The sequence below is a fragment of the Prunus avium genome, chromosome 6 (genome assembly GCF_965620075.1).
Source record: "Prunus avium chromosome 6, drPruAviu1.hap1.1, whole genome shotgun sequence".
In the NCBI taxonomy this organism is placed as follows: domain Eukaryota; kingdom Viridiplantae; phylum Streptophyta; class Magnoliopsida; order Rosales; family Rosaceae; genus Prunus; species Prunus avium.
The window spans coordinates 35256313-35265804 of NC_142289.1; the positions used below are offsets into that span (position 1 = coordinate 35256313).

At 37.1% G+C, this 9492-nt stretch overlaps 1 protein-coding gene across 5 annotated transcripts; it reads left to right on the plus strand.

The window, feature by feature from the left end:
* The first annotated feature begins 2202 nt into the window (after nucleotides 1-2202).
* On the plus strand, nucleotides 2203-9061 carry LOC110758747 (PHD finger transcription factor). 5 transcript variants are annotated; one of them, XM_021960666.2, is made up of 10 exons: nucleotides 2203-2422; nucleotides 3577-6237; nucleotides 6401-6533; nucleotides 6643-6731; nucleotides 7013-7254; nucleotides 7450-7536; nucleotides 7624-7723; nucleotides 7897-8104; nucleotides 8275-8346; nucleotides 8642-9061. In XM_021960666.2, exons 1-10 carry the CDS (start codon nucleotides 2228-2230, stop codon nucleotides 8869-8871), a joined length of 4017 nt encoding a protein of 1338 aa, XP_021816358.2. In that variant the 5' UTR covers nucleotides 2203-2227; the 3' UTR covers nucleotides 8872-9061. The 5 variants fall into 5 exon arrangements, with proteins under 5 accessions (XP_021816358.2, XP_088111726.1, XP_088111727.1 ...); XM_088255600.1 differs by having other exon boundaries at nucleotides 2206-2422; nucleotides 8214-8346; XM_021960664.2 differs by lacking the exon at nucleotides 2203-2422 and adding an exon at nucleotides 3097-3449.
* The last annotated feature ends 431 nt before the right edge of the window (nucleotides 9062-9492 follow it).

Below are 9492 nucleotides of genomic sequence, written 5' to 3' on the forward strand. Positions count from 1 at the left end.
GAAGAAATAAGATTATAATTATGTTATATTAAAGGTTCAATTCTCTTACTTAATTAATATCTTAAGTTTGAAGTACGTCCTAATTTTATATATATATATATATATATATATATATATATATATATATATATAAAAGGATGTCATGCATAATTTTCTTTCTTGAAAGTCAATTCATGCATAATTTGGTCCATGCCTTTTCTGCTTATATAGGAATGAAAGAATAATGTACATGGTATGGAGAGAAACATATCAAAGATTTGTCTTTTTGATATAAAATATGATAGTCAAAGGAGAGAGAGAGAGGGAGATGACAGGGGCCAAAAACACATGAGAAAGAAAAGGATTATACTTTACTTGTAACCATCCATCCTTAAGATCTCCTTTGCATGCCAAAATGAAAATCAAAACAGAATTTAAAGAAATAATTCTAAAATACATTTCCAAAATTGATGAAGTCAAGAATGTATTGACAATTAAAATTATTTGTATCACTTCTATTGATTACTATTAGTAATCTAGTTCACCTGATCTCTAATGACAAAGAAATTTCCTAGTCACTTACTAGTAGCTATTGATTTTAAATACATTAATAATTTCTTAATCTCAAAATCAGGATAAGCGAATATGAGAAAAACATAGTTGTAATGGGGATAATACTATTTTGTTATTCCTGGCCAATAACATTATAACATGCGTGACAACACTTTCATATGACATAACATTATTAGTTGAGGATAACAAAACAGTGTTGTACCCATTGCAACTAAATTTTTCTCGTATTACTGACCCGTAAATAATTATTTTGATGTATTTTATAAACAATTTTATGAGTGATTTTTCTAATGTGATTTGCAATAGCTAATTACTAAGGCTTATTATCACAAAAGGTCTCTAAGGTTTACGAAACTATCAGATTGCATCCTTAATGTTTTTTTGTGTCACTCGTGGTCCTCAAGGTTAGTATGTATAATCACAAATGGTCCCTGCCGTTAGGTTCTGTCAAAAACTCTGTTAGTTTGCTGACGTGGCATATATACATATCACAAAACATCTCTAAGGTTTACACATCTATCACAAATGGTCCTTGCGAAATTTTTTAATTTTTTAATTTAAAATTCATAAAATTTTGATTTTCTTTTTTATATTATTTAAAAATATATATTGTATTTTAAATACATATGACACTATATTTTTGAAGATGTGGGCTCCACATATATGCCACACCAACAAACTAATAAAGTTTTTTTAAAATAATTTAAAATTCATAAAATTTAAAAATGAAAAAACCATTTATATAAGGATTTTAACCTTAAGGATCATTTATAATCCCTAAACCCTTGGTTTTTTTCATTTTTAAATTTTATGAATTTAAATTATTTTTTAAAAACTCCATTAGTTTGTTGATGTGGCATCTATGTGGAGCCCACATCTAAAATAATATAGTGTCATGTGTATTTAAAATACAATATATATTTTAAAATAATTTAAAAAATAAAACCAAAATTTTATGAATTTTAAATTTAAAAAATTAAAAAAATTTGCAGGGACCATTTGTGATAGGTGTGTAAACCTCAGGGATGTTTTGTGATATATATATGCCATATTAGCAAACTAACGGAGTTTTTGACGGAATCTAACGGCAGGGACCAATTGTGATCATACATACTAACCTTGAGGACCACTAATGACACAAAAAAACATTAAGGATGAAATCTGATAGTTTCGTAAACCTTAGGGACCTTTTGTGATAATAAGTCGATTACTAATTATATCTGCCCAAATCCCAATTGTTCTGCACCGGAAAGTTTCCCCTTCAATGCCTCCTCCTGTTTCCTATTTCTTCACCCCTAATCGTACAAAACAATCCAACGGCGAATAACCCACCGCGAGAATCACCAAGTCCCTAAACGCAATATCAACGGCCCTTATTGAGGCCTCGAACGTCAAACCTTCATAGTATACACCTCGCCGCAGACAATCCCTCCACCTCATTATTTTATTCAATGGAATTTTAAAAGGGTACAAAACAGAAAGACCAAATAAAGAAACGGGATCCTACCACCTCACGATTCCGTACGTACGGCACTGACGTGGCGGAAGAGGGAAACGGGAGCAGAGTTTATTAACGTAGTCAGAGGGGCAGAGTATCGGAGTGTCAGTCTGTTTCTTGGTGCCAAAGCAATTCGACTGAGATTGAAAGTTTTGATAAAAAGCCCAATAGACTCCAATGCCCATTGAATTCTTAGACCGAAACTCTCGCACTTTCCGAACACAAACCAAAAACCCTTCTCTCTCAACCCTCGTTGCCTCTCTTTGCTCGGCTTCAATGGCGGGCAAGGACCTTGAAGAACTGGGTTCCCTTAGGAAGAGAAAGCGCAGGACTCAGAATAAAAAAAAGCTTCTTGTTGGTGACAAAGTTGAGGTAATGTCACCTTCTTTCAGCTTTAGTCTTTTTGGGCTTTGCAGAAAAATGAGTTCTTGGGCTGTGATTGTTGTGTATTTTGTATTTTTTTGGCTTTGTTTTGGGTTTTGTGCATCATCTAAAGCAAAACACTCTTCTTCTCCGCAAAAAGAAAATAATTTAAACATGGGATTTAAGAGGGGTTTTAGAAAGATAGCGACTTTGTGGATGTGTCCAAGGAAAGAGACAAGTTTTAAGAAAAGGTAGCAAAGTTAACACAATTTTATGAAGTCAAGCAAGCAGAGTGTGGATGTTGGGGGCTCAAAGAGCAATGCATGCCAGCCGATTTCACTGATGTTCATGAATCCTTATCAGGAAAATGGGTTTTTGCTTCCCCCTTCAACAAAAGAGCTTCAAATTTCTGCAAGCGTATTTGCAATAAAAGGTTTGTAGAGCAATTTTAGAGATGATTTATATTTAACTAAAGGTCTCACCTTGTCAAGCTGCAAACTGGCCACCCTCTGCCCCTAACTCTGTGAATCCCTTTGAAATTCCCTTATTTGAGTTATTTTATTTTTGTAGAGAAGAAGACTGTAACTTAGATGATGTGGATGTGGTCCAATGTGGACCCTTGTTTTTCTTATATGGCTGCGATTCAAAATCTGGTATACTTTTAGCCTAGGAGAGGATCCAAACCCATTTTTTGGGTGTTTTTATTTTATAGGAATTTTTTATTTCTTTATCTGGGTTGTTTTTAACTTTTTACTTTCTTCCCCTGCTAGTCTCTCTCTCTCTTTTTGTTCTTGTTTTTAAATTTTAAATTATGTTTCGCTACTCTGTCTATATGTTGTTTGCTGTTAACAAAAAAAAAACTAATTTCTGGGTCCAGTGCTACCTTGTGTTCTGTAATAGCTTTTGGGTTCAAGCCAAATTCTCCAAAATTGATTATGGCTACCTTGCCTTTAATGTTTCTCTCGTTGTTATGGTTTATGGCTTATTTAGGTTCATTTTTCCATTTATGCATGGTTTGATTTTGGTTCTCATTAAGGTAATGGATATTATGCTTATTCTTTACTTCGTTTGTTTCCCGAAGGTACTCATTATAGATATGGCAAAGTGTTCATTAGGAATTTCGAGATCTGTGTAAAAATAAATAAAAATCTGAACTTTTGCAGGTGAGGAGTCTAGAAGATGGGTTTCAGGGGTCGTGGCACCCCGGGATTGTTACTGCATGCGAGAAGCAAGGTTGTCGTCAAGTTCAATACGACCATATTCTATATGATGACGGGTCTGATAATCTGGTTGATGTTGTGTCTGTTTCACCCATTCTGGATGGTATTGGCTCATTCACTCGGGACTGGAGTAACTATCGTGGGTGTATAAGGCCAACACCCCCTCACATCCAGCCAGGGGAATGGGACCTTCCCTATGGACTATGTGTGGATGTGTATCATCTAGAGGCTTGGTGGGAAGGTGTTATCTTTGATCATGAAGATGGTTCAGAGGAGAGGAGGATCTTCTTCCCGGATTTGGGTGATGAACTAAAGGCTCGGATTGACACTTTGCGAATTACTCATGACTGGGATGAGGTTACAGAAAATTGGAAGCGGCGTGGAGCTTGGATATTTCTTGAGTTGCTTGAGCAATATAATCAGGAGAGGTATATTGCCGTTTCTGTGAAGCAAATTTGGTATGACGTGCGAGAAAAAGAGGCCTTCGAGAAGGCCAGGGAGTGGACTTCTTTAAGGAGACATGTGTGGGAAGAGCTGGTTTTGGAGGTCATTAATGATAACATAAGCATCACAGTTGATGAACTATTTGGGGCATTAGACAAGTCAGGATTCTTTTCACAAGAAACCCAGGTAGAATTGGAGTCAGCTGTTTTTGTTTCTGATGCTAATATGAATCCTAAAGAAGATATGGCAGACTCTTTGGCTATTGTACCTGTTGATGAGTTGCTGAATAGTGATTTGGTAGTTGATCGTGAAGATGCTGTAAATAAGGCATTGAACTGCAGTGCTGAGGTTATTGATGAACGGCATCTAAATGGAGGTTTGTCTATCAATCCAGACTCTACCTGCACGGAACAGGTTCAAGAGAAATCTTATAGGGATCAATTGATTTCTGTGGTAGGAGATGAAGGACCAAATTTGAATAGTTTGGAGTACTCTGATATATCCTTCCAAAATAAAGGGGTGCGTGTTCCACCTAAGGTTTTGTTGGGGTTTCCTTCTAATCTTGATGGAAATTCTTGCACCAATTCTGTTATCAGCAATGATGGAATTTGTAGTACTAATTCCAGAGGCAGAAGTACCCTAGATTGGCGACCTTTGGACATTCCAGCTGAGTTTTGCCCTGATGCTGTTGATGAATATGCAGATTCCGTTAAGGGAATGTCTTTGAAATGCTCAACAACAGTTGTTAAGCAGCATATTTCATACTTGGGCTGGAAAATACATCGTGCAATGGATAAGGGCGGGCCCAGACTACGATACTTGTCTCCTGCTGGAGAATACGAGTACTCTCTTCGTCAAGTGTGTAAGAAGTTGAAGAAACGCAAGAAAGATACACTTTTTTCAATCTCTCAAGATGCACATCAGGATTTGCATGGTTCAGCAGAAGAGTCTCTTCTCATTGAACAGCCACAAGAGATTCAACATCCTAATTATTATCCTCAGAAAGTAGAGTCTCCTTGCTCCAAGGTATTTATTTTCAAACCTGAATATTGCCCTGAAGCAGTTGTGGAATATTATATGCATGCAGCAGGCAAGGCAATCAAGAAGGAACTACGAAAAATGATTTCAAAAGCAAAGAAGCACCTCTCAGCTGTGGGGTGGGTGTTCGTGTACTTGAATGCAAAGTCAAGGAACTTGCACTACAGGTCACCCAGCGGAGTACTGTATCGTACACTTCAAAGTGCATGCAAAAGTTGTATGGATGAAGGAGTTTCTGAAAAAAGACTTGCTGAATGCATGTATGTTGTTGAGGAAGATGAGGGCCTGTTGACTAGAAATAAATTATGTTCTGCAGAAAGTAATTTGGATTTTCAGGAAGGCTTGGTACCGTTAAAGACTGTGTCCAAAAAGTGGTCTAGAGATTCTGGTAGCATTTTACAATCGAGTAAACTTGGTAATGTGAAAGTTCAAGGTCGTAGAAAACGCCGAAGGAAGAGAAATGATACTTTATCAGATCTTGCACCTGACTTACTTCAAAGACAGCCTTACTTACATGGTAGAACAGATGGATCAACAAAGGATCAATGTACCAGCCCTCCAAAGTTGAAAAGGAGAAAGGTATCTGGAGCTTTGAATCGATTAAAAAATGGTATAGATGGTAGTCCCCCAACTCGTGTGCTTAGGTCAAGCAAATGGGTGCAGGAAGCAGTTACATCAACTTCCTCGCACAACAATCCTCGTACTGTCTTATCTTGGTTGATAGACAATAATGTGGTTTTACCAAGGGCAAAAGTACATCATCGTAGCACAAAGGATGGTCATCCAATGAAAGAAGGGAGGATAACTCGTGAGGGGATCAGGTGCAGCTGTTGCCAAGAGGTGTATACTCTTAGTTGCTTTGGGAATCATGCTGGCAGTAGTTACTGCAGTCCTTCTGCAAATATTTTTCTGGAAGATGGTAGGTCTCTCTTAGATTGCCAGATGCAAATTATGCATGATAGAAGGAAGAGGAGCTTGCGAAAAGAACCACGTGATAGGATAAAGGGCAATTGGCGCCGTGGCGAAAATGATTACATTTGTACCGTGTGTCACTATGGTGGTGACCTAATTTTATGTGATCAATGCCCATCATCATTTCACAAAAGTTGCCTTGGCTTGAAGGTAGATTGTTTTGCTTGAGTTTTTCTAATGCCTTACTATAAAAAGGAAAATGTTAGTTTTTTCATTTTTTTTCTTCGTTTAAAGAAAAAAAATTATCCTTTCCTAAAAAGTGTTTGAGATTCTTGGCTTCTTGTCCCAGTCATAAATTGTTTTGCTTCTGCAGTATGTTCCAGATGGTGACTGGTTCTGTGCATCTTGCTGTTGTGGAATTTGTGGCCAAACCAACTTCAAAGAAGATAAAGAGCCTATTATGGATGATAGTAGTGTTCTCACCTGTGGTCAATGCGAGCATAAATGTATGAAATTTTATCTGTTTTAGCTCTTATAGCAGATGCGCCTATGAACTTTGTGTATGTGGGCACACATTCGAAAAGTTTGTGATTTTAAATTTTAAATTTGATGTAGATCACAAAGGGTGCCTGAGGAAAAGGGGTGCAGATAAGTTGGAAAGCGATCCAAAAGGAAATTGGTTTTGCACCAGAAATTGTAAAAAGGTATCTCAAGCATGTCATCACCTTGTTTCCCTTCAGAGCTTAGTTGCTTGTTTCTTAGCCTGTTTAAGAAAAGAAAAACCAGAAGCATGCATTTATCTTTTCTTCATTCCATTAAGATCTAAATTATTTTGAAAGAGTTTCAGTGTTGTATTTTTTCTGTCAGATGTTTTAGTGCGAGTTATGAATCTTACTTTTGCTAACATTATATGAACGAGTTACTTGTCCAATCCATTTTTAACCCCAGGTTGATAATTTTGGATACGACTGTTTTGAATTTTCAGATATTTTTAGGCCTCCACGAGCTTCTAGGGAAACAGATTCCAGTGGGAGATAACAATCTATCTTGGTCGCTAGTCAAGTCCATTAAGTCTGATATTCATGATACTGATGAACCTGATATTGATGCCATTGAGAGTTACAGCCGACTCAATGTTGCTCTTGATGTGATGCATGAGTGTTTTGTGCCTGTTAAGGAACCTCTTACCAGGAGAGATCTTGTAGAAGATATCATCTTCACTAGAGGGTGAGAAATTCAAACTGTCATTGTCACAACTTGTTTTGTTGGCGTCACTTGCTGAAATACTGATAACAGTTGAGCTTGGCACACAAGACATATGTTGATTCTCCCCTATAAACAAGTGTTTATCATTTAAATTTAATTTAGTGATAATTCAATCAATTTCTTATTCACTTCCTAAGACTCGTTGGAATTTTGCAGGTCAGATCTCAATCGTCTGAACTTCCGAGGGTTCTATACTGTGCTTTTGGAGAGAAATGACGAACTAATCACTGTGGCTACTGTAAGGTGAGCTTTATTAAGCTTCTTATTAAAAATGGGTGAGCTTTGTGTCCTAAGCGATTGATTCCTAAATTGCTATTTTCTTGTTTGAAGGATCTTTGGAGACAAGGTGGCTGAAGTACCTCTTGTTGCTACCAGATTTCAATATCGTCGACTTGGAATGTGTCGTATACTAATGGATGAACTTGAAAAGGTAATGCATCAGTGTTCCTACAATTTGTTGTGACAATCTGAGTTTGCTCGTTTTCAATTTTACGTCCTTTTATGGATGATTAAGTGAGATGGACCGTACTACCTGGACCTGTTGCACATGTAAGTAATTTTGTCAAATTCTCATTATTGTCTCCATATTTTTTCTTCTCTCAGATGCTTATGCAGTTAGGCGTGGAGAGATTGGTTTTGCCAGCTGTCCCCAGTGTACTAAACACATGGACAACTTCATTTGGGTTCTCTACGATGACAGCTTCTGAGAGGCTACAGTTTCTGGATTATACTTTCTTGGACTTTCAGGGTACCATTATGTGTCAGAAACAGTTAATGAAAAACCCTCCAACTGAGGCAGTCCCTTTAGAAGGTATCTTTTATGTGCTTCACCTTTTTTTCTTTTTGCACGGAGAGATAAAATGATATCCATCGAGTTACCATACCAATTGCCATACATTTTCTTATATGCCATTTTGCAGGAACCCAGCTTGATCTTTGTTTAGATACCTATGAAAGTCGTGATAATGTCGATGTTGATAGGTCCAGTGCTGTCTCTGAAGTGTATCAAGCAGAACAAATTGAGGATAGCGGAATTGCGCACCAAGGAGTGGAGTATGTCTCACCTCTCACTACCTTATATCTAGAAACTGAAATGATACTCATAATGTTCTTTAAGACTAAAAAGTCATGATGCTGATAATCTTCTGCATTCATTTTAAAGAATTTGTGCAATTGATTTAATTGTGGTTAAAGCAGTTTGGATGAAAATTAATCTTGTTCAATTAAGAAAAAGAAATTGGATAGCCAGCCTATATCAATCCCCTGTTAGTTCATTTTGGTTTAATTCAAGTTACATAAGCTTTCTTTTTACATGTGCACAATTATTGACCGTGCAATTTTTCACCAGCAATGCTGCTGGCAACAAAAGTAGACCATGTTTCGGTGAGAGCAGTCCAGAGTTTTCCTCCATGGAAAATGCCATTAAAAAGAGGGCATGGGATGGCTACTACAAGCAGTACAAGCGAAGGAGGATATCCGCCAATGGAAGCTGATTTATGCTTTACCTTCACAGCTATGATCGAATGTAACGTAATCAGCAGTGTGCAGCGAATGTTTTTTGCTGGCGTAGTTGCATAGACGTATTAGTACGGTTTCCAAATTTTTGCCTGAGGATGTATATGGCGTTCTTTCTTGTACATAACATTCGAGGAAGGAGGTGGGGGGAGAGCTTGGTGTCTTGTTCATATTTTGAAGTATAGCTTGGTGTCTCTTTGAAGCCTGATCATGTTTATAAAAAGTTGAAGAAGGTTGCCAACCCATTTATTTATATGATCCAACGGCATACACAAATTAATACCAACTTAAACTGATGATGATCAATCAAACATCAAATGCTTTTCAGCCCACTTGCCTTGTCTAATAACATGTTACTATAGCATGGTATTGGATGATCCTTTGGGTACAACACACAGTCTACTGTCTTAGTGATGGCTGTGACTGTTATTTTGATAATTGTAATATTGTACATGTGAGAGAAGCAATAAGGAGAGAGATATTTCACATTAATATTTTTGTCCTATAATTTGGGAATTCATAGAACTCTTCATAGCCTTTGGTTTGTACCTAATTTTGCATCTGAGTTGGAGAGTGACAAGGAGGCTAGAAAAATTGTTAGGTCAGAAGCAAGAGCAAAGACATTCCCCATAAGCTACGTATATATAAAGGAATGCATATATGGCTTAATGTAAACCCTAACCC